This window comes from Puma concolor, chromosome C2, assembly GCF_028749965.1.
Source record: "Puma concolor isolate L17-30 chromosome C2, mPumCon1.1.hap2, whole genome shotgun sequence".
NCBI classification, from domain to species: domain Eukaryota; kingdom Metazoa; phylum Chordata; class Mammalia; order Carnivora; family Felidae; genus Puma; species Puma concolor.
In genome coordinates, this window is record NC_141675.1 from 6,073,825 (window position 1) to 6,098,044 (window position 24,220).

The 24,220-nt window shown below is 56.3% G+C and overlaps 1 protein-coding gene and 1 long non-coding RNA gene across 4 annotated transcripts; one reads left to right on the forward strand and one right to left on the reverse strand.

The window, feature by feature from the left end:
- Positions 1–176: 176 nt before the first annotated feature.
- On the reverse strand, positions 177–22,366 carry PLCD1 (phospholipase C delta 1). 3 transcript variants are annotated; one of them, XM_086720447.1, is made up of 15 exons: positions 22,212–22,366; positions 13,868–14,032; positions 10,252–10,480; positions 4,200–4,329; positions 3,875–4,106; positions 3,126–3,327; positions 2,855–2,999; positions 2,628–2,777; positions 2,371–2,529; positions 1,997–2,156; positions 1,681–1,797; positions 1,136–1,314; positions 909–1,041; positions 683–832; positions 177–538 (listed from the first exon to the last, which is right to left on the reverse strand). In XM_086720447.1, the coding sequence occupies exons 1-15, from the start codon at positions 22,243–22,245 to the stop codon at positions 453–455; spliced, it is 2,271 nt and encodes a 756-aa protein (XP_086576573.1). In that variant the 5' UTR covers positions 22,246–22,366; the 3' UTR covers positions 177–452. The 3 variants fall into 3 exon arrangements, with proteins under 3 accessions (XP_086576573.1, XP_086576572.1, XP_086576574.1); XM_086720446.1 differs by lacking the exon at positions 22,212–22,366 and adding an exon at positions 17,448–19,608; XM_086720448.1 differs by lacking the exons at positions 10,252–10,480; positions 13,868–14,032; positions 22,212–22,366 and adding exons at positions 5,369–5,433; positions 6,940–7,028; positions 7,765–8,617.
- On the forward strand, positions 3,322–9,413 carry LOC147577060 (uncharacterized). Its single transcript, XR_015255945.1, has 2 exons — positions 3,322–3,455; positions 8,602–9,413. It is a non-coding gene; the product is annotated as an uncharacterized LOC147577060 (long non-coding RNA).
- Positions 22,367–24,220: the final 1,854 nt, after the last annotated feature.

Sequence of the window (24,220 nt, forward strand, 5' to 3'; positions counted from 1 at the left end):
TCTTCCATGGAGGGCTTTGTTTCTTGCTGGTCCTTCCCGCCCAAAGGGACAGACAAGCCTCATACTCGCAGTGTGAGTGTGTGCTCCCACACACGCACGGGTACACACGTGCACACACACACACATGTGCCCTCTGTAGGGATCCTTCCGGCATTCAGGGAAAGAGACCACGGGACTCAGTCTTATAATTTTTATAAAAACCCTCAACCTGGGGCTGGCCAGAGGGCGGAGGGCTGCAGTGTTTTTCCTAACGGAATCGAAGAGAGCTCCAGGGACTGGGCCAGCTCCTGGAAGCCCAGAGAGGCAGCAGCTTTGACAGTATGTTAGAGCTGAAGGCAGTGCGGGGCCTCTAGCTCCAAGCGAGAGGCTGGGAGCAGCCGCACCAGCCCTGTCCCTACCTGTGGACAGAGGGCCCGGCCGGCTTGGGGCAGCCGCCTCCAGAATCCCCAAACCTAGTCCTGGAGAGACACCTTCACAAAGAGGGTGGCAGAAGGGTGCTGGTCTCCGTTCTTTGACAAGAGGTGGACGTGGCGGTATCCTGGCAGGTGGATGGGCAGGAAAGAGCACAGGGAGAGTTCCGGTCACTGGATGAGGATGCTTCAAGGGACAAGGGCCCCAGCCCGAGAGACCGCAGGCCCTGCCTCCCCGACCTCGCTGTCTCCCCCCCTCAACACACACTCACCCTGCTTGAGGCTGCCCAAGGGGATGGTGCTCTGGCCAATGAAGTCGTTCTTAGAGGAGGCGTCATAATCCTCCACCAAGAAGCGCACGAGGGCGAGCTCGGGCACAACCACCTCGAACTCAAACTCTGTGTCCCACCACGGGTTGAAACCTAGGGGTGCAAGCACCGCGTCAGCAGCGTGGACGCCAGCTCCGGCGGGGGGGCCCCGCCCAGGCCCCGCAGGTACCGTTATTGGTGACCACAGCCGTCTGGCGGCTCGCCGTGTCCCGGCCCACGCCGTGGATCTCCACCGTCACCTTGGGGTCCACGATTGAATTCTTATTCTTGTTGACTTTTGGCAGCTGCTGCCCGGAGATGACCTGAGGAAAGGCAGGGGACCAATGAGGGGTCGGGAATGGTGGTGAGGGAGGAGGGAGGCCCACAGGCTCCTGTCCCTCCCGTGGCCGGCCGTACCCTGACACTGAGCCGCTTCCGGGTCCACCAGGGCCCCTGAGCCAGAGCACGCGAGTTAAAGGTCGAGTTCGGGTCTCGCAGGAAGGCAGGCTTCAGCACGTACCCGCAGGCCCCGTTGTCCTGGAAGCGGCCCTGGTACACATCCATCTCTGGGCCAGGTGTCTGGAAATTGAGGGCCACTGGAGGCGAGACAGAGCAGTCACAGGCTGTGGGCTGGTCTCCGGGGCCCTAGAGCCCGGCCTGCTCAGGGTAGACTGAGGCCTTAGAGGCCCATGGGGAGGCAGAAGCAGGGCCCAGCGCCACTCCAGTGCCTGCTGCCCCCCTGCCACCCTCCCTGACCCACCACACCAGCCTCACGTTTTATTGCTGGTGCCAGAATGCAAAGCCCTAGTGTGCTCACGATGAGGTTTCAGACACTGTGACTTGCTGGTGGGGGGATTATTTTCAAACCGAACCCACAACGCGCTGTCTGGCCCCTGGTCCTCTGGACCGAAACCCTCACCCAGGCCTCCTCCCAGGCCCCGCCGGCCCCCTCCGGCCCATACCGATCTGGCAGCCCCCGTTCCACATCTCCACGGGGCTGTAGTTGGAGGAGTCCGTTCTCCACCCAGCAGGGTAGATCCTGCTCAGGTGAGTCACATTGTGGCGAACAAAGCTGTTTCCTGAGAAGGTGTAGGTGGTCAGAAGTGCACCCCACCCCCCTGCCGAGGAGCCCAGCCCCCCCCTCCAACCCGCCAGCTCTATCTGGTAACAGTAGGGAGTGCTGACTCTGCCAGGTCCCGAGCAGGGGGAGCCAGGCCTGACCGGTCCAAACGGTCAGACAGATGGACAGCACCCTGAGGGTGCAGGGCCGGGGCTCACCTGATTCTTGGAGCAGTCGGAGGGCGCGGTTCTCAGAGAAGGACACCATCTCATAGAAAGCCTGTCCTGGGGTGCCGGGGCCGGAGAAGCCCCCAAAGTGGACACTCTTGCAGTAAATGACCATATCGGAGAGCTCCTTCACTAGCCTGAGCTTGTCCTCCTGGGGGCCATGGGGAGGCCCCGGTTAGATTCAGAGGTTGGGGCAGGTGGGCACTGAGAGAGCCAGAAACCCAGACACAGAGACAGAGGGAGACAGACAGAGAGAGGGGGGCAGAGGGTCTGAGTGGCAGCCACAGAGAATTGAGACCAGGCAAACATCCCAAGATGGGGGAGGTCCCCGGGGCTGACCCCTCCCCCACAACTCCCCCTCGAACCCTGGGCTTGTGCTGCACTCGGCTCCTCACTGCCTCGTCCTCCATCTCGGCAGCCTCATCCTCATCAGACACGACAGTGGCTTCAGGGCCACCCTCCCCGCCAGGGGGCAGGAGCCCCCCAAGCTTCTTCCCCTTCAGCAAGATCTTCCCCTTCAGTTGCTAAGAGTGGAGAAGCAGCTGGTCAAGACCAAGCCAACGGGCCTCCCGGCCAGTCCCCCCTGCCCTCTCATATGGGTACCCCCGTGCCCACCGCGAACCTCAGGGGAAGGCAGGCTGGTAGTGGCCCCGTCCAGCGGCCGGTCCAAGAGCATGGGGCCCAGGATGGTGCGCAGGTGTCGCGCCATCACACGCTGTTGCTCCAGGCTGCAATGGTTCTCCAGGGACAGGATGACGGGGTAGGGGGACGCCTGGAGGCCCCAGGGCAGGTTAGGAGGGGGGTGCCGCCCTTACTACGGCCCTCCTCACCCGCCAGGAGCGCGCCCACCTTGAAGGCGTAGTCCCTGATAGCCCTGAGCACGTCGCAGAGGAGGATCTTGGAGGTGAACGTGTAGCCGTGGTAGATGATCGGCTCCAGGTTGGGGCCGTCCCAGCAGTCGAGCTCCAGGCAGCGGCAGCCCTTGCACAGCGCCCTGCGGGTAGGCGTGGCGGCTAGGCCCTCCGACCCCGCCCCGGCCCCGCCCCGCCCCAAGGCTGCCCCGGCCCCGCCCCGCCCCAAGGCTGCCCCGGCCCCGCCCCGCCCCGCCCCCGGGCCCCACCGGATGTAGGCTTCGGTGCTGCTGGGCCCGGTGAGCTGGTCTTCCAGCAGGTAGGTGTTGTGCGATGAGGACATCAGGTAGTGGCTGAGCGGCTGGCCCATGTCCTGGTAGACCCGCCGATGCGCCAGGCTGAAGGCGCTGCCGTCGGCGGACAGCAGGTACATGAGGAAGCCGTCCTTGGTCATCTGCCGCTGCGCCTTGGCTGCGAGGGAGGAGGCCGGCACCAGTCAGAGCTCTGGAGGCCAGCCGCCTCCCGGAGACCTTCGGGAGGAGCCCCCTGCTGTCCCCGCCTCCCTGTCCCGAGCTCGCCCTGGACGTCTCTCGGAAGAGGTAAGTCTGGTAAATCATCAGGCTGTGATTACCCCAGAGTGGGGCTCTGTCTCTCCCTCCCCCTCCCCCCACCTTCTCGGTCCCCCACACCGAGGCCCCCTCCTCAGTCTGCCTCCTCCTCCTCCTCTGGGCCTCAAGACTGAAGCACAGGGAGGGGCTCAGAATGGGCACAAAGAAGGAAGCAGGAAAAGGGTTTGTTTTTCCAGCCTCCTCTCCTGTTTCCTGGAGGACCCTCAAACCCCTCTGGAGAAGGACCCGAGAGAGGGGTAGTGATGCTGGAGTCCTGTCTCCCATCTGCTTGCCTTCATGGGGCAGGCTGAGGCACCCCCCTTCCCTCCAGCTCCTGACACTCCCCAGGCGTCTCCCAGCCAGTGTTAGACCCAGGCAGTGCAGGCTGAAGGCCCCAGCCAGGCCCTCACCCGTCTCGCTGGGTTCATAGCGCTCAATGAGAGAGAGGGCCAGCGCAGGCCCCGCCGCCTCCTCCCGCTGCTGGTGCTGCAGGAACGTCACTAACTGATCCACTGACAGCGTCTCCCTGGAGCCTGCGGCCTCCGCAAAGGTGCGGTCAATCTCCTCCCGCTGGGTCAGCATCTTGTAGAAGGCCTCAATCTCCTCATCCTCCAGCGAGTCTGTCTGGGAGCGGTCACATTCCTGCAAGGCCACGTGGGCCGGGCTCAGAGCATGCTCCCCACTAGGGTCTAGGGCCCACTGCCACACAGAAGCAGCCCTCACTCCCTGCCTCACCCTGAAGATCTTCCGGGCGTAGCTGTCATCCACCTGGATGTTGAGCTCCTTCAGGAAGTTCTGCAGCTCCTTGAAGCTCATCTTGTTGTCCTTGTTTTTGTCAGCTTTTCGCAAGCAAGAGTGAATCCAGCTGGGCAAGAAGTAAGGAAAGAAAGAACCCAGGAGCCCTGATACCCCCACGGTCCCAGCTAGAGCCATGTTTCAAGCCCAGGGTGAAGTCCTGGGCCCAGGTGGACTGAGACCACCCACAGACAAAGCCCCCTGCAGGTGCAGCTGCACATCAGCATCCCAGGGACAAGATCCGATGGGCTCTTCGGAGAAAATGTTACATCCTCTTAAGGGGTCTATTTTCTGTTGGCTGGATTTGAACCTTTTCACATTTCTAAAGACATTTATTTTCTCACTGTGGAAGAGTTCGCTTATAGACAACGTAGAAAATGCAGAAAGTAGGGACGCCTGGGTGGCTCAGTCAGTCAAGTGTCTGACTCTCGATTTCGGCTCAGGTCCTCATCTCACCGACATGGGATCAAACCCCATATCGGGCTCCACTCTGAGCATGGAGCCTGCTTAAGGTTCTCTCTCCCTCTCTCTCTCTCTCTGCCCCTCTCCCCAGCTAGTACTCTCTCTCTCTCTCTCAAAATAAATAAACTTTAAAAAAAATGCAGAAAGTAAACAAATCCCCCATGGTTGTATCACCCACAGATAATTACTGTTACCATTTCAAAGTTTGTCCTTCTGGTTTCCAATACATCATTGTTAGCCAACTTGACTAAAGCACGTGAGGCTTATTTTACAGGAAACGTCAAAACTTTAAGCCACAGATCAGAAGGTGAGGATATCACAAGCAAAAAACAAAGCCCGGCTCATGCTGTCACGATGGGGGCACTTAGGCCCCCACCTCTCCCTTCTGTCCCCTCTCCCCTCAGACTAGACCTGGAGAAGTCAAGAAAGAGGAACCCCACAGTACATTCCACAGAAATTAGACAACAAAGACAACGACCATAATTTTAAAAACCAACAGCAGGTTTTTAGAAAAAGTCGCAAAGGAAACAACATAATTGATGCCATATAAACTTTACACAATTCTGAGGGTCAAAGAAAGAAAAAATAAAGTCCAGAAAACAGTACGGTGACCCTAATAACTAAATGAGAGAAGGACATGAACTGACCTTTTACAGACGTTCTCGGTAATCAAAGAGACTAACAATTTGCAAATGAGCTGCGGTTTCTTAAACTGTAAGATCAGCAATTTCAAAGTATGTTACTTTGAAGGCACGTGGGGGTGAGGTGACACGGACACTCCCATCTTGCACTTGGACAAAGGAAATCAGTTCAACCCTTAGGAATGTGGTGTAGAGATACAGCTAACGTCTACACGTCTACATCATTTGACTCACTAATTCCACTTCTAGGAATCTATTCGTAAGGAAATACTCCTACTAAATACTGAAAGGTTTTATGAACATAGTTCTTTGCCATATTACTTGTAGTAGTGAAACACTAAAGATAAATGTTCACCGCTAAAAGAATGGAGCGCTAACTTATAGGGCATCTACTCAATGGAATATTACGGTCGTTACAGCTGTTTATGGGGAAAGAATTATGACGTAATGTTACACGGAAAGTGGATACAAATGTATGATCTCCACTATTTTTGGCAAATGCATCATGAGGCAAATTGAAATGCAGAGAAGATTGGGTGCAGAACCCAAATCAGCAGTTTCTGAAGGAGATGGGTTTTGGGGGCCTTTAAAATTTCATTCTAACATGGCCATATTTTATGTATATATTTACATGAGAAAATAATTAGGGCAGAATTCTAGGTAAAAAAAAAAAAAAAAAGAAAATCACGTTCAGAGTGGTCCAGCCAAGCATGAGGTCCCCATGCCGATTGCTATTCCGTAGGAGGGAATGGGTTTATGACCTTGAGGTCTGGGCAGCAGAATCCTCCAGAGGGCAGAAGCCTGTCCAAGCACAAGCCTGTACTACAGAATTGGACTTTTAAGAAAGCTCAAAATCAGGTAGATATAGCCTTGAGAAAAAAACACTTAAAACTCTGAACTGCTGAAAATCAGAGAGTAAGGAAATTTAAATGTGTAACTTATACTCTGAAAACGACAACAACATGTTGAAAGAAACTAAGGAAGACCTATATAAATGGAAAGATACCCATATTTACAGATCACAACACTTGATTTGTTAAATGGGGAATACTCTCCAGATTGATCTACAGATTCAACACAACCCCTATCAGAATCATGCTGGCCACTTTGCAGAAACTGATCCTAAAATTTATATGGGGCATCAAGGGATCCAGGATAGTCCAACTAATCTCACAAAAAAAAAAAAAAAGAAAAGAAAAGAAAAAAAAAAGAACAAATTTGGAAGACTCACACGTCCTGATTTCAAAACTTAGTACATGAACTAACTTGGATTTTAAATAAATAAATAAATAAATAAATAAATAAAACAAAAAAACTTAGTACAAAGTTATGGTAACTGAAATTTGGTGCATGCATATGTATAGATAAATGGAATAAAACTGAATCATTAAATAAACCCTCATATTTATGGTCAACTGATTTTTGATGAGGCTGTAAATACAGTTCAATGAGGAAAGAACAATCTTTTCAACAAATGGTGCTGGAGCAGCTACCTACACGCAAAGAAATGAAGCTGGACCCCCCCCCCCCCCCACCCACATCATGCCACAAAAACAAATTCAAAATGAATCAGAGACCTGGGGTGCTTGGCTGTCTCTGTTCATAGAGCACGTGACCCTTAGTCTCAGGGTTGTGAGTTCAAGTCCCACACTGGGCGTGGAGCATCCTTAAAATTAAAAAGAAAAAAAAAAAATCAAACACCTAAATGTAATAGCTAAAACTGTAAAACTTTTAGAAGAAAACATAAGAGTAAATGTTTGTGACTTTGGGTTAAGCAAAGCCTTCTTCGATATAACATCAAAAATCACATCGACAAAAGCAAAAAGTAGCTGAATTAGGCTTCACCAAAACTAAAAACTTGTGCTTCAAATACCATCGAGAAAAAGAAAAGAATCCCCCAAATAGGAGAAATTATTTGCAAAGCATAACCGAGCTGAGACTTGTGTCTAGAATATATAAATAACTCTTAGAACTCAATTATAAAAAGACAAAGAGCCCCAGTGAAAAACTGGGCCAGGGATCTGAGTAAACATTTCTCCAGAGAAGATGGCAGAAAAGCACATTAAAAAAAAAAAACCAAAAAACCAAACAAAAAAACACTCCACATCATGAATCAAATGCAAATCAAAACCACAATAAGATACCTATCAGAAACCAAAACAAACCAAAACACAAACCCCAGAAAACAGCAAGTGTGTTGAAGACTTGGAGAAAATCGGAATCCTTGTGCACTGTCGGTGGCAATGCAAAGTAGTACAAACACTGTGGAAGCCAGTATGGTGGTTCCTCAAAAAGCTGAAAGTAGAATTGTCATATGATCTAGCAGCTCTCCCTCTGCGTCTATACCCCCAGAGAACTGAAGGCAGGGTCTAAAGAGGTATGCCCAGAGTAGCATTACTCACAACAGTGAAAAGGTGGAAGCAACCAGGTGTCCCTCAGTGGATGGATGGATGAACAAAATGTGGTCTGTGCAGACAATGGACTATCATTATTCCACCTTAAAAAGAATGGAAACTGTGACGCACGCTACAACGTAGATAAATCTTAAGGACGTTATGCTAAGTGAAATGAGCCAGTTGTAAAAAGACAAATCCTGTATGATTCTACTTATCTGAGGTTCCTAGGGTCGTCGAATTCATAGAGACAGAAAGGAGAACGGTGGTTGCTGGGGGCTGGGGCGTGGGGATTGGAGGTGGGAGGATGGCAAGTTGTTTAATGGATGTAGAATTTCAGTTTCACAAGACGAAAAAAGCTCTGAATGTTGGTTGCACGACAATGGGAATGTACTCAACACTACTACAGTAGTTGAAGGCGGTAAATTTTATGTTACGTATATTTTACCACGATTAAATTTTTTTTAAAAAAAGATCCATTTAATGGGGCGCCTGGGTGGCTCAGTTGGTTAAGCGACCAACTTCGGCTCACGTCATGATCTTGCAGTTTGTGAGTTTGAGCCCCGCGTCAGGCTCTGTGCTGATGGCTCAGAGCCTGGAGCCTGCTTCGGATTCTATCTCCCCCTCTCTCTGCCCCTCCCCTGCTCACGCTCTGTGTCTCTCTGTCTCTCAATAATAAACATTAAAAAAATTTTTTTTTCGAAGATCCATTTATAAAAGAGCTTAATAGGGGCACCGGGCTGGCTTAGTCAGTAGAGCGTGCGACTCTTGATCTCAGGGTTGTGAGTTTGAGCCCCATGTTGGGTGTAGAGATTACTTAAAAACAAAATCTTTTTTTTTTTTAAGAGCTTAACAACACAAAATGGGCAAAGGATCTAACGGATATTTCTTCAAAGAAGATATACAAATGACCAATAAACACATGTAAAGATACCCGACATCATTAGCTATCAAGGAAATGCAAAGCAAAACCACAATGATGCCGCTTTATACCCACAAAGCTGGCTACAGTAAAAAAAGACAGTAACAAGCCTTAGCGAAGATGTGAAAAGTTGGAACCCTCATACACTGCTGGTGAGAATGTAAATTTCCTCATTGGAGAGCAGTTCGGCAATTCCTCGAAAGGTTAAACATACGGTTACCATAAGACTTATAAATTGTAGGTATATACCGCATGAAACTTCTACACAAATGTTCATAGCAGCATTGGTTCATAAAAGCTCCAAAGTGGAAACCCAAATGTCCATCAACTACTGAATGGATAAATAAACTGGGGAATAATCACGCCATGGAATGTTATTCAGCCATAAGAAGGAATGAAGTCCTGATTCATCCATTCAGCATGGATTTGCCTGAAAAACATGCTCAGTGAGAGAAGCCAGTCACAAAAGACTGTATCTTGTACTTACGTGAGATGCCCAGAAAAAGGCAGACATATAAAGCCAAAATGTAGATTAGTGGTTGTCTAGGGCCTGGGGGGTCATGGGGAGATGGGGAGTGGCTGCTAAGGGGTGTGGGGTTTCTTTTTAAGGTGATGAAATGTTGTAAAATTACTTCCGACTCTGTGAATATACTAAACAGCATTAACTTGTACACTTTAAGCAGGTGAATTACACGGTATGTGAATTATATGTCAATAAAACTGTCATTAAAAGAGGGGGCTGGAGCTGGCTCCTCCCTAACCCTATGTACCAGGAGCCCGATCACTTTGAATCCTAGGCTAGCATGTTGTGCACCCAGACTTGGAAGTGAATTTGTTTTAAGCCCACAGGCTGGCCTGCACACCAGGCCCCGGGAAACTTGGACCCCACTCCCCCAAGAATGGCACAGGGGGTACCAGGGCCTCCCAAATTCCCAGAGAGAAAAAAATGTAGTAACTCCAGGAAACATGCTTAAAACACCCAAGGCACGGCCTCTCGTGGAAGCAGGCTGCTGCCGTTAGCCTCACCTGTGCTGGTTATTGGTGGGGAGAAGAGGGGACATTGGGGGGTGCACAGTGTAGACCAAATAGGGCTCCAGGTACCTTTTCTGCCTCCCTTCAGCTAAGGACTGAAGTGTGTTCCCCCAAATTAATACGGTGAAGCCCTAACCCCCAATATGATGGCATCTGGGGATCCGTCTTGGGGGGCTTAGATGAGGTCACGAGGTGGAGCCCTCATGATGGAATCCGTGCCCTTATGAGAAGACACACCAGGGATCGTGTTGACTCTCTCTCTCTCTCTCTCTCTCTCTGCCATGTGAGGACACAGTGACAAGGCAGTCACCCACAAGCCAGGAAGAGTGCTGTCATCAGAACCCAACCATGCTGGCAACCAGACCTCGGACCTCCAGCCTCCAGAACTGTGAAAAAGTGAACTTCTGTTGTTTAAGCCCCCAGGCTATGCTATTTTGGTGCGACGGCCCGATCTGGGTATCTTCCGTTCCCATGTTGCCCTGGGGATGGCCAAAGCCAGTATCCACAGGCTGGGCCAGGGCCCACTGCCACCAAAAGGATACTGCTGCAGCTTCTGCCGCTGGTCCATGGAGCCCGAGTGGTGGATGATCTTGCGCAGACCCTGCACCCAGTGCCGGGCGTCAGCTGGCGATGGGGCGATGAGGTCTAGTGTATTGCGCTGGTCCTTGAAGACGATGGAGAAGCAGCGGTCCTCGGGCACGTCGCGGGCATACTTCTCCAGGCCCTCCGTGCGGTGCCCCATCCGCACCTCCTGAATGTCCTCAATGGAGACTGCAAAAAGGGGACAGGTGGCAGAGAGAGCTGCGAGGCCAGTCCCTGCCCCCGATGGGCCCAAGGCACAGCGTAGGGGCCGGCAGAGCCGGGGCTGGAGCTGTACGATCCAGAGACAAGGAGAGGGACAGGAGGACAGACGAGGCGGCACAGAAGGGAGGAAGGAGGCCAGAGACTGAGGTGTTGGAAGAACGTGAGACACAACTGTGGTGCGCAGCGGAAACGCACAGGGAGGGACAGAGGGAGAGGCCGACCTCGGAGAGGGGCACCTGGGACCCCAGCCCTGCTCTTTCTGGACTGGGAGGGTGTAGGACCCCTGGGAGAGTACTGGGGCCGGACAGGGCTTTTAGAGATGGGGGAGACCACTCTGGAGCTTGGAGCCTGCGACAGACAGGAGGCCACAAACCCTCCTCATTGCCCTTGACTTTGTACCGTCTTCCCCTCAGACAGCCATGAGAGCCTCCAGGCCCCTCTCCTGACCATCCAGGAGACAGAAGCCATCATGGCCCTGGGGTGTGGGTGTAGAGGGAGAAGTGCTTGTGTTGCAGTGTAGACAGGGCCTTGCCCTGCATGTGTCTGTGTGTGTCCTGACCTCAGAGAACCCCTTGGCAAGGAGGGTGCAGGAAGGCCGTGGCCCTCTAGGACCCCAAGGGGTGCCCCTTAGGAGTCTGAGGGAGTACACCATTCTGTCCTCAGAAGCTGGGGGGAAAGGCCTCCCATCACATTCAAGCCTTCCAAGCTTCAGGGAGCAGCAAGCCCTTGCCTCCCTAGTACCCCCAGTGTGTCCTCCCTGGCCTGGCCGTGAGCCAGTTCCACCAGCTGGGCTCACGCTAAGCTGTCCAGCATCAAGGTTCAGGCTCTGCCCCTGCCCCACCCGCGTCCTGAGCCATCCACATCCATCTGTCTCGGGTCCTAGACCAGCTCTGGCTACAAGCTCACCTCTCCTCCTGGTGCCTGCCTGCACCCTGAGTGCCCAGACGTCTCCCAGCCACCTACCTACAAGCCCTAGGTGTATGACATGTGCCCCCGCCTGGGCAGCAGGCTCTGATGGCCAGACACGTGAGCCCTAGGCCATCTGGGGTGCCGGGGGTACCTGTGCTTAATCCCTCTGCCCACGGCCTCCTGTGCCGGCGAGGCTCACCCCAGCGGCAGGCAGCTGACCCAGGCTGGGGTGACAACAGGAAACCTGAGCTGTGGAGCTGGGCCAGCACCCCCACCCGCACCAGAGAGAGATTCCAGATGCCTCCGCTGCTGATAATGCCTTGTCTGCCTCTGGGAGCCAGAGTGGGGGGAGTGTGGTAGTGGAAGGGTCAGGGGAAACTTAGCAGGAAGCAGAGGCAGATAGAACTGGGGGCGCGGCTCCCCTCCTCCCTCACCTGGCCTCAGCTTCCCCGAGGACAGAGCGCATTTGGGGCCAACAGTCTCGCTGCTCACCCAGAGAAGGAAAGCAGCCAACACGGGTGCTCAGCCCGAGAGCTGTCTCGGTGTCTCTGTCACGGAAGAGAGCCTCTTCTAGCCATGTTCCTCACCTGAGCACACCTGGTGCCTGACCCCCCACCTGTCACCCCTGCAGCCCCTCTGCCCAGGCCCCTCACTTGTGCCCTTTCCTCGTCCTCCCCTCTGCATCTTTGCTCACGCTGGTCTCCTGCCTGGGACGCCCCTCCTGCCCTCGTGTTCACAGCTGTCCCAGGATGAGGGGCTCATCTCCCTAGTCCAGGTCCCCTCCCCTGTCTCCGCCCCCCCGCCCACCGCCACCAAGTGCTGGGCACACAAGTGTACTGGCTGCTGTGCGGGCTCTTGGGAATCCCCAGGGCTCAGAGAACAAGATGCCCCGTTCCCACCATGCGGCGCCCCCCCCCCACCCAGCATCTAACAGGAAGCCCCATATCAGGGCAGAGGCCTATGAAGGAGACTGGCTGGTGCCACGGACAGGAAAGGTCTGGGTCGCTTCCATGCTGTGCGGCTCATGTGCACTCGGGTGGTTTTTTGAGAGACTTCAGGCTCCATCCGTTCCAAGCCGACCCTGCCCTGCTCAGAAACCCGGGGCCCATAGCCCCAAGGCCCTAGCCCAGCTCCCCATCCGACCCTGCTCCTGCCCCGCCTCACCTCCAGCCCTGCTACAGGCCACAGGGGCAGCAGGCCATACTTTCTCAGCTTACTACCTCAGTTTCCCGAGGCCGGCAAACCCTCCCTGGGCACCCTCAGCGGGCAGGCCCTCCGCTTCCTGCTGTCCCCCCTCCCACCCCGGGCCTGTTGCCCGTGTCTGATCTCACTCCCAGCCGACTGACCCTGTCTCCGTGTGCCCCCTCCCCCACCCTGCCACTGCCACAGCCAAAGGCAGGGATCTGGGTTGTGTGGAGTCCAACGGCAGTGATCTTCCTGCGCGTCCAACACAACAGTCACCCGCCGCATGTGGCTATTTAGATATAAATTAGTTAAAATTCAGTAGAATTAAGAATTCAGTTCCTTAGTCACCCCAGCCACGTTGCCAGTGCTTGATGGCCATAGGTAGCCAGTGGACCTATACTGGACAGCACAGATCTAGAACGTTCCTGTTACCAAAGACAGTTTTTTGGGGGTAGCACTGATCTAAAAATTTCCCACCACGTAAAGATGTGGAGGGGAACACTCGTGTTGCAGAGCCTTTAGGGCATTCTGTGTTAAGAGGTAGCTGTCTCTGTGAGGGCTTGCTGGAGGCGCTCTCCGTGTACAGGCCTGAGGCTTGGGTTCCTGGGCCTTTTCAGAAGCTGCCAGAAAACCCTCAGGCCCAACACCCTCAAGGGAACTGCCCAGCGAAGGGCTCTCTCTGCTCCACCCCACCTCTTCGCTATGGCCCCAGTCCTGGGGAGGAACCGCCTCCCGCAGCCCCACCTCATATCCTGGCCACTGACACCAGGAAGGGCCTTATCTGCCCCCGGACTTTGGGCCTGGCTTGTGGCCTCATTATACCTGGAGTCAAACTCCACCCAACTTCCCTCCCTCCCACATCTGTCTCAGTGGAGACCCTGTGAGTTCAGACAACACTTCCAGCAACCTCCCTACTTCTGAGCCGGACCTTCCCATCTGTGGTCGTGTTTATATACCCCTACCCCCCCAAAGGCCTCGCCATCTGTGGTCCTCCGTGACCACCCTCTCTGGCCCAAACTAGGCCTCAGTTTCCCTATCGGTGATTTACTAAACTCTTCTCCGCCACCCTTGCCAACTTTCAGTCTCCCCACATCTGGTCCTGGTTGTGTGACCGACCCGGGCCCCACCAGGCCAGGCCTCGGCTTCCCTATTTGGGGTCCCGGTCCAGGATTGACCGTCCCCCACTCCCTGCCCCAACCAGCATCAGTTTCCCCACGCAAGCACAGGCCCCCCACTCTGCTCCCACCCTGGGATACTCACACAGCTGGGACTCTGGGGTCCGCATGACCTTGCGGGACTCCTGCCAGATGGTCTTGCAGTCTTCCTGCAACTTGTAGAAACGCTCCCGCCGCCATGAGTTGGACTTCACCTTCAGGAGCTGGCTGCCCTTCAGCAGGACCTGTAGGTCCTCATCATCCTGTAGGCCTAGGGGACAGAGCTGGTGAGATGCCATTGCCTCCAGTGTCCCTGCTGCCACCGGACCCATGCTAGCTACTCCCACCTCTGGACCCTTTCGGAGCCCACTTCTCACCAGCCTCCTCCTCAGCTCTTGGTTCCCTTCTCCCACCTTCACCCAAGCTCCAGCCTGATCCTGGAGCCCTGCCTCCTCCAGGAAGTCATCTCTGACTGCCAGCTGAGGCCATGTAAACCTCAGGACACCCGCCCACTGAACGCCACACTTTATACACCGTGACCTGCCACCCACAGCTGAATGGACAAAGGGAAAGCAGCTAATTCAAGAACATCTGGTTCCTGAGGTTTTTTTAGGTGTCCTGGGACACCTAGAAAATGGCCTTAAGACAAAGTATGCCCCTCCTGGTCATACTTAGGGATCAGACTGATCTGAAGGAAGCTGGGACCGAAATATCAGGAAGGGCAGGAAAGAAAAGGTCCCGAGGTCAGAGCAGTTGTAGTTCTTGGTGTCAACATTATGGTTGCAGTAGGGCCCTTGTGTCTGTCCCTGCCTCCCTCACCCCTGCAGCCCCCACCCTAACTTGCACCTGCTCGAGTAGGTCTCTGATCCTTGCCCCCAGGGAGACCAATGAGCCCACTGGGGCCTATGTTTGGCCTGCTGGGATGCCCCTGTCTCTCCCTGCCCGCTTCATCTCTGAGTGTCCTGGGTCGGGGAACCTCAGCGTATCACAGCCCTGAGGCACAGCACAGCCTTCTCAGCAGCTGAGGCAAGACCTGGTCCAGGGCGCCAAGTGAGGACCAGAACCCTGACTGCCCGGCCCCTCCTGCCCAGCTGTCTTCAGACACACAGGCTGGCTTGCGTGGTGGGGGCTCCCAAAGATATAATGCCCTTTGTCGTACGAGCTCCAAGCAGGAGGCACCAAAGGGGCACGAGGCCTGGCTCCCCGGGAGCCCTCATCCCCAAGCAGACCCTGTATCAACTGAGATCGGGGAGAGACCACTCCCCGCCTTAATGACCCATCAACGTAATAATGCGTAATAAATGCGCCTATCTGTCACCCAAGCCAGAGGCCGTCCAGCAGCCAGCTCTGTTCAGAGGCAATCGGCCATCTCCCCTCACTCTGTCCCCCAAACTAAAACTAGGTGGCCCTTCGGCAGTCCTTATCCTTCTGCTCCAGCAGAGTGGTGACATCAGGGACCACGTGGGTCCAGTCTGAGGGGCCTGTGACTAGGCCTATAAGCTTTGCTTTTCTGAGCCCAGATCCGCAGCGCCTGATAGGCTCTCCAGCTTTATCCACGCTCCCACTCCCCCCACCGCGACCAGCCTTCCCCACACCCCCACAATTCCTACAGAACCTTCTGGACCACTTCCCCAGGCCTCAGCCACCCTGACCCTCCCTATCCCTCCCCGATCTCCTGCCTCCACTGGGGACAGTATCCAGTGCTGAAAACCACCCCCCCCCACCCCACCCCATGGCTTTAGGCAGCTCCCCTCTGTCTCTGGGCTTCTGTTCCCCGATCAGCACTGGGTCAGAACAGCATAGGAAGAGGCGTCTGTGGGCCTCCTCAGAGGTGTCTGTCTCATGTGCCTTCTCCCTCCTTTGTCCCAAGTCTCCCCACACTTCTGGAAGACCCCGCTGGGAGACCCTTGGTGTGAGCAGTCCTACTTCAGCCCCTGGGGAGGGTGAGTGCTGAAAAAGGGGGCTCCTGCAGGAAGTCCTAAACTGTCGGCTGTGTCTGTGGCATTGAAACAAGAGGAAGGGGGAAGGGAGTTCCCGGATGCCCGAAGGGAGTCCCCCAGCCTCTGCTGGGGCATTCATTCCGCTGTCCTTTCTGAGGCTGAGGTAGGACTGCCAGGGACCTCTCCGGACCCTCTGCCTGGCCCAAGCCGGGCACTCATCAGGGCCAGCCGCTGCCAGCACCACAGATGGTAATGGGGGGACGGGGTCGGACAGTCGAAGGTGAGCCCCACCCTCCGGCCCTGGAAAACACCGTGAGGAGATGACATGTTCATCCTGTCCTGGAGACGGGCCGTGGCCCTGTCTGCGGTCAGGCAGAGATAAGTCCCCCGGCTGCCGACGTGGCTTCCGGAACACGGACCTCAGCCCCAAGGTGGGCCTTGATAATCGCCACTGCCTCCTGGGCCATTAGCAAACCTGGGCGGGCACCCCTACCTCTGAGCCTCACCTGCGGCCCTTTTGTCTCTGAGGCCTCCGGGCTGCCCGCCCCACCACTTTCCCTCCCTGAGCACCCGGAAAGTCTAGGGACACCCCGCGCCCAGCCCCACCTGCTCATCTGTGGTACCTTCTCCTCCTGAGAAGCGGCCTCTGAGCTCAGGGGCCCCTGGGCTGATCTGCAGCCTGCCCCGGCTGGCTACACGCAGCGAGGTGGCCTCTGTGAGTACGGAGGGTGCTGCGGGTGCCAAGAGGCTGAGGGGGGTGCCAGGAATCCTGCCCCCGTGCACCTAGGGTGATGCATAATGGAGACAAATCGGGTCTGGGACCCACGGCAACGCACAGCTACACAATCACACACTGCCGTCCTCAACATCGCCAGAACATCATCATAACAACGATGATAATAGCAGCCACCATAACATTAATGGTCAGGATTTGACTAAGATGCTGATCTTAGCACGTGTATTTAATCTCCCCAACAACCCTATGAAGAAGGCACTATCATTACTCCCATTTTACAGATGAGGAAACTGAGGCTCAAGGAAGTTACACGGTGGAGTCAGGACTCAGAAGCCTGCCCAAGGGTTAGTGCTAAGAAACACTGCCTTATGTAGTCACTACTCAGGCACAATGAGTAATGTTACAAAGAGCACTGTCAGAAAATCCACGTAACACATATTGTAACACAGAAAAACAGAATCGGTCACCTGGGACACGCGCAGTCACACGGCATCACACTGGATCAGACGCTGTCACACTGGTGCCACGGTGTCACACACACGTTACATCTCATCGCTGCTGCACAGTGGCCCCACATGCCGCACGAGGGACAGAATCACCACTAGGTCACACACTGGGTCACCCAATGTCACATTTGTCACTCACACTTGCACAGCATCACACTGGATCACGTAGTCTCAAACAATCATCTCACTGGGTTACAGAGTCATTACCCTGGGCCACATACCTAGTAATGCCTCAGAAATCTGTAAACAGGAGGGGCTAGGGGTGGCAAGGAGGGCACTTTGGAGGGGCTCAGGTAGATCAGAAGAGGTAACCAGTCCCCCCATACTCACCCCACACGCCATCCCTGCAAACACAGCCCCACCGTGGCTCTCACTCACAGAAGCACTGAACATGTCCAATCAAAGGATCGAAGGCAGGAATCCCGAGCTCAGGGACATACGGTCTACCTACATCGTGTCCCAGCTGCCTTCCCAGAGGAGATAGGTGCCCTCCTGGTCCCTTACCCAGCCTCTGCCCATTGAGCGCTGCCACCTTGAGGCTCTGCTCCTGCAGGTAGAGCTCTCTGGAGCGGGTCCGGCTGCGGATTCCTAGGCATTGCATGACGCTCCCCGGTGCCTCTGCCGTCACCGAGCCTGGCCCGGGACTGCAAAGCCTCTAGAAAGCCCTGGCCCTGGGGGCGGAAGCACCGCCCCGAGGGGAGCAGGGGAGGAGTCCGGGCGTGGGGGGCGGGGCCAGAATCCAGAAGGAGGGGCTAACCTGGAAGGGCGGAGCCTCGGCCCTAGAGGCGGGGCGTGAGAGAAATCTGGGCTGAAAGGGGCGGAGGCAGACCCTAAGAGACGTGGCCAGTCCCGGGGGGGCGGGACCTTCGGCCCCGGGGGGCGGGCCCCAGGCGGGGAAAGGAGGAGCCAGAGAGGCGGGAGTGGGACAAATCCGTAACCCAGGAAGCAGATCTGTGGCGAAAGCCACAGCCCAGAAAGCTGATAGGGGGCGGAGCCACAGCCCCAGAAGCTGGGGTCGGGGGGCGAAGGAAAGGAACCGGGTCTGGGAAGCAACTTGGAGGCAGAGCCTCACTCAAGGGGCGGAGCCGAGGTCCAGAGGGCAGACCAGGGGAGGGTAAACCGCCCTAAAAACGCGGGGTTCGCGCAGGGAAGGGAGGAATTTCGGCTTTGGAGGCGGTGTCCACCGGGGAAACACCTGCTGGGGGCCGGGCGAAGGACCAGAAGCTGGAGCGAGATTGAGCAGAGGAGGGGAGACTGGGTGGCGGCGGCCCCCGCGGACGAGTCCAGGAAGACGGGATGGGGCGGGTTAAGGAGGAGCCTGGGCTGGAGCCTGGGGCAGACCACCAAGCCTGCCAAGTATTTTACCTCAATTACTCAACGAATTCATTGTAATTCAGCTGTTGCCTCGCTTGTGAACCTCAGGCGGGCCTGTTTTCTTTTCTCGGTTTCTCCACCAGAGTGGGGTCATCTCCACGGTTGCGAATGCGAATGGAATTCTTGAAAAAGGCTGATCTTAAAAATGAGCCCATTCACGCAGGCTTGCTTTGATTAACAGACGAGAACTACCGCAACTTTATACAAAACTGGGCCGCCAGTGTGCTCGGGAACAGTGGGACCTTTCATGGAAGTTACAACTTCTCTTTCATGCATCCAGCCCCTACTGTGTGCCAAGGTCAGAACACCACCCAGAGGCCTGACTCACCCTTCTTTTACTCTCCGCCTCTGAATAGTTCCTCCATTCGCCTCACTGCAGCTCCAGTCACCAGCGCGGGCAGTGAGTCACCCTCAAAGCCAGCCATTAGCACAGCCAAGCAAAGCAATACTAACAATAAACTGAAGCGCACAGTGATTTGCCTAAGGTCACGTCACAGAGAGTAAGTACATCGTGAGAACGTGTGTTGGTGTAGATGAGCTGAAATACCGGCACAGGCAAGTTGTTCTTTATTTGGAGGGGAGCGGGCAGAGGGCAAGGTAAGCCTGTTTTAGAGAAACCACACAAGGGTTCTCATTCAGACGACCAAGGACCACCCCCCACCCCAAGGGCCTATGGATAGAATCACACTTCAGTGTAACTTGCTTCCTTCGAATGCTCATGTATTTTCTTTTATGCACTTAAACACATGACCCTGAGCAGGCGTCCACAGGCTTCATCTGACCGCCAAAGTGACCTATGGCACAAAATGTTAGGATCAGCGTGGATCGGTGTGCCTGTGGGGTATGGGCCTGGAACTCCGGAGACAGGCAGGTTTGAAACATAACTGAGGTGAACAGGGGGCTGGCCACCCCCACCTGCTATGATGGCCCTGGAACCGTTATCTCTTGAGGGCACCGGCTTTTTTGCCCACCTGGAGCTCCTATGCCCATAAGTGCCTTGTCCTTACGACATCCCCTGCAAATGGATGTTGTATACCATGGGTGAAAAGAAAGGGCCCAGAGAGGCAAGAAGACTTGCTCAGGGTCATAACATAAAGAGATGCGAAATGAGGACTGGAGCCCAGGGTTCCTGGGGGCCCTCCTACAGCCTGACTTCCGCTTTCACAAATGCCAGTTGTAGAGTGGGGCAGGGTGGATTTGGTGCAGGAAAAGTTGGTAAAGGTGGATGTGTTCCGTGAGGGGAGGGCCTGGGAGGTAGTATCCTTTCGGGCACATTTGGGGAGCTGCTGGAGAGGCCGCGACTGGCTAGGATGCGGGCCTGGCTAGAATGGAGACAGCAGGGGTAGTGGAGGAGGGGAAGGAGGCCAGGGGACTGGAGCATCAGTCTGAGGGCTTCAGAGGCACCAGAAAGAGCCCCTTGGTTCTCGAGTCCTGTTCTGGTCACATTTTTCCTAGCAAGGGACTATCTTATGGTGCCCCCTCATCTCCCAAAGAACGCACAGGGCATGACCACCTGGGGGTGAACCTCCTGCAGAAACGTAGCCCCTGCTGAGTACCAGGCACTGTTTCCATTGCCTTATACATATTACCGCATTCAGTCCTTACAGCAAGCCTGTGAGGTAGGTAGCATTCTTATCCCCTATTTTGCTGAGGAAACTGAGGCACAAAGAAATCAAGGGATCTGTCTGAGATGAAAAAGTCAAGGCTTGAACTCATATAGCCTGCCTTCAGAATGCATGCCTATAGACTACACTTCATCCGCATGCATCTGGGGTGAGGACGTAAGGGACATCTCCTATCTAGGTAGGCTGTGTGGCGCCCTCCCCCCACCCCACCCCCCACCCCCCACCCCCGACCCCGGGCCAATGGAGGGGGCCTTTCTGCAGCAGACTGCCAACTGCCCAGACCAGATGGTGTGGTCCTACAGCACATGGCCAGTGCTGGGGGGCACAAAATATGAAAGGGATGCAGCGTGGACAATCTGGAACAGCACAGGTCACAGTGACCACCCCTTCCCACCATCAATTCTCCTTGACAGGTTCTTGCTTCCTGATTTGGTTTGTAGCAGGGGGGACAAAGGTAATTAAGGGATGCAATTCTGGGTGATGTGCTAGAAGTAGGAGGGCCTTCAGAGAAACGATTTAGGATTGTAGTGTTCATGACGGCCCCACAGGAAGGGCTGGACAGAGTGAGGCATTTGGGAGGCAGGTCTCAAACCGAAGGGGCCAGCGCGGCCAAACCCACGCCACAGTCCCTCCACGTAGCTTCCTCTCCGGGAAAGACACCAGGGAAGAGCTATTGCACAAAGGCACAGATGCCCGAGAATGGAGCCCATTCCAACATGAGCTGGGCCAGAGGCGACCAGAGGGCTTGCAGGAGGAGGAGACCTGAGGGTGAGACAGGCATGGAAGACGTGGCAGTCTGCAGGGTAGAGGGCACTAACCAAGGGATGAGAGAGAAAGCAGAGGTCTCTACTCTGGTGCTCTGAACCATCCAGCCTCCCTTTCTGCCAGTCTGGCAGAAGCACTAAGAACACGTCTGGTCTGAGGACAGAAGAGGGAGCAATGGAAAGGGGGCAGGAACCCCATGACCCAGCTGGACGAGATTGCCTGGCGGAGCCCAGGCTACTGGTGTGAGGGTAACAGCTCTGGGCACTGAGCAAAGGTCTCTTTGGGCCATGGAGACCACGTGCAGGCCAACTGGGAAACACAAGATAGACTGGGGGACTGGCTGAAAAGAACATCTCCTATCCCCCTGAAATCCAGGGGGTCTCTAGTGGTCAGCTGGAGGGCTCTGCCTTTCTCCTTCCCATCTATTATCTCCCTGTATGGTTTAGATGGTTGAGTGGTGGACACTGAAGCCTCCAACCCCAGGGACGCCAGAGAACGCCGAGTTATGGTTAAGCAGTGATTGGCGTGAAGGGCAGGGTTTGCTGAATTGGCAGACGATCTCAGGAGCCAGGAGGACAAGATACCCTTAAGAGTGGGTGAGTCCCCAGGGCGGAGCAAAGAATGCCAGACCAGGTTGAGGGTCCTGACGTGCCAGAAGACCGCCAAGGCCCTGCAGTGGGGGAGCCCACCGCTGCTTTTTCTCCTGGAGGGACAGCAATATGGCCAGGAGCCGGCCCAGACTGTTTCCCCGGTGGGTCGGAGGGCCAGAACTCGGCTGGACAAAGGGTGAAGCGGCAGGCAGTGCGCGGTGAGACTTGGCCCGGCCCCGCCAGGAGGGTGCGCGGTTACGAGGGTCGCGCAGCTCCTTCCAGCTGGTGCATCGCTGACCAGGATTTCTGCGCGGGGCAGTTACAGCCGCCCCCCAGCCCGAACTTGCACCCCTCCTCCTCTCCTCCCCCCCCCCCCCCCCCCCCCGCCTTCCTTGCACACCTCCGCCTCTCCTTCCCTCCCCCTCCTCCCCGCGCCACACCCGCTCGGCCAGACGCGGTCCAGGCACGCCTGGGATTTGGGGAGCCTCTCGGGCAGCCCGGACGGGGCGGGGAAAACTTGGTTATTCGTGGATGCTGGTTCCGTCCCTCCTCGGCCCCTCCGTGCGCAGCCGACCATACAGCCCAACCTTCTGAGACCAGAAAAAGGCAGAATCTTTCAGGCAGAGTCGGGGGTAGCCTTCAGGGAAGTCTTCAGAGTCACGACCCGCCCCCCCCCCCCACCTCCGGCCAGATCTGGGGGACAAGCCTGGAGACGCCCAAGGTCTTGCGGGGCAGTCCCACCCCGAGAGTCCCGGGCCGAGATTTCCCCAATGCAACAAAAGGGCCGAGAGGCGGGCCCGGGGCGGGGCGGAGGGCAGCCGGAGGAGCCTCGGGCCCCCCGCCCAGGGCCGGGAACGGCTTTCCGCGGGGGTCGGCCCGCTCAGGGTCTGCCCGCACGCCAGCCAGGAACTCACCGTGCAGGGTCAGGAAGTCCCGGCCCGAGTCCATGCCCGACGGGCGGCGCAGCGGGAGGGGGCGCCGCGCGACACACGTGCGCGGCGACTGCGCCGATGGCCTCGGGTCCGAGCCGAGTAAGGTGGAGGGACCCGAAGGGACTGCGGTGGGAGGAGACCGGAGGTGGGCCCGGGACGCCGCCCCGCCCCCTGGACCCGCCAACCCGCGTCTCTCCCCGCCCCCTCCAGGGGATCGGGGAGGGCCGAGGTGGGGGCCGAGCAGCCCCCCCCCAACCCTGGCCCAGGCTAGTGGGCGCGTCCCGGCCAGAAATAGCCAGATTCCTCCCGCTTCCTCCGCCGCCGCCACCCACAGGCCGCGGGCCCTGTCATTACCGCGGGCGGCCCGGCCCCACGCCCTACTTGTAGGCGCCTCGCCAGGGTTGGGGTGATGCTCGAAAGAATCGCGTCATTCTGGGGAAAGGACCGCGTAGCCTCCGACGCCCAGCCGGGCTGCTGCGAAAGGGAGCCTGGGCGGCCGGGCGGCCAGCAGAGGTTCCCCAGAGCTGTACTTTCCCTTCTGCAAAATGGGTGCACGGGCACGGGTTAGGAGGTCCTCGGAGAGGTATGCCTGAACCTCGTCCGAAGGAGGCTACCCTCTTCTCTCGATGGGAAGTTTCTAACCCCAAGAGTGCCTTTGGTGAGGGCTGGGACTCAGGCAGGGAAAGTTTACAGCAATTAGATGCAGGGAGCTCACCTTTGAGCCTCTCACACCCCAACCCCCTGGCGATCTGTGCAGTAGAGTGGAGGGACGGGACCTAGGGTGGGGTTACATCTCCAGGGTCCTTTCTTTGCGTAGCTTCCCAAGGGGCTGTCTGAACAAGAGGCCCTTATGGTCCCTTGTATCCCCTCAAGTCTTGCAACCCAGACACCCTCTTTATAGGGTACCCAGATACACCCCCCCCCGAAAGTCCGGGAATCCTGCTGCCTATCACCCTTTGGGAGAGGCTCCACAAGGCCTCCCAGGATGAAGGGTGCCGGGCCCACCAGTGAATCATCCAGGCTTCCTGGGCTGGTAAAGCCGATGTGAGAGTCTGGCAGAAGCCCGTTGGACCCCTCTTGGAGGAGGACGAGGCCTGGCTCACCTCAATCCTTCCTCTTCCCAGCCAACCGGGCCTAGGTGGCCTTGAATACCTCAGGGAGGGGTGTAAACCAGAGGGCAGATCTTACTGTTCTGACGGCTGAGACTGGGTCGGAACCTCCAGACTTTGGAGAGCCCCCTCCCCGCCTGGGCCTCCTGCACATAGAGAAGGTCTAGTCCTTTATCTGGCACTGAGTTCAGTGGTCCTGTCCTTCAGTAGGAGCGCCACCCGCCCCTGCCCCTGGCAGGCCTGTCAGAGCCCTCCTTGGTTTCCCTTCCAGTCTGGGATGAGCAAGTCCACACCGGCAGGCCTCACTTTGGAGCCCCCGCCTGGGGGCAGGGTGGATGAGGGGGTCCTTTCTCTGCCCTCACGTCTGTCTCTCCCTCTCAATTCTAGGCTAGAACGCATGTCCCCAGGCCTGCCCTTTGGGGAACACTGACTTTCCCAGGGGGGCCTGGGCCTACAATACCCTCTACTCAGCAAGTCAGGCCTCCTCAAGCCCTGTTCCTCTTTCCAGGCAGAGACCTGCTGAAATTCTGACACCAGCAGTTGCCTTGGCTTCATCTCAAGCATCATTCCTATTTATTCACGTCACCTCCCAGCTCTGAGCCCCAGGCTCCAAACTAGAGTGTTATTTAGGACTTTCACCCAGGTGCCTGGGGGGGGGGGGGGGGCGCTGCAGCCAGGCTCTTCCTTTACGTACCCCAGACCCACCCCACTCAGGCCCTCGTCCGGCATCTGGCCCAAGCAGAGGAGCTGAAGCCTCCTTCCTGGCCTGAGATTATTAGGCATGGCTGACTCAGAGTTGGCACAGGCAACCAGGTTCTGCCAGAAAAGAGGGCTGGGCGACGCCCTGCTCAGAGCAACCAGGCTGCCGCCCTGACCTGTGGG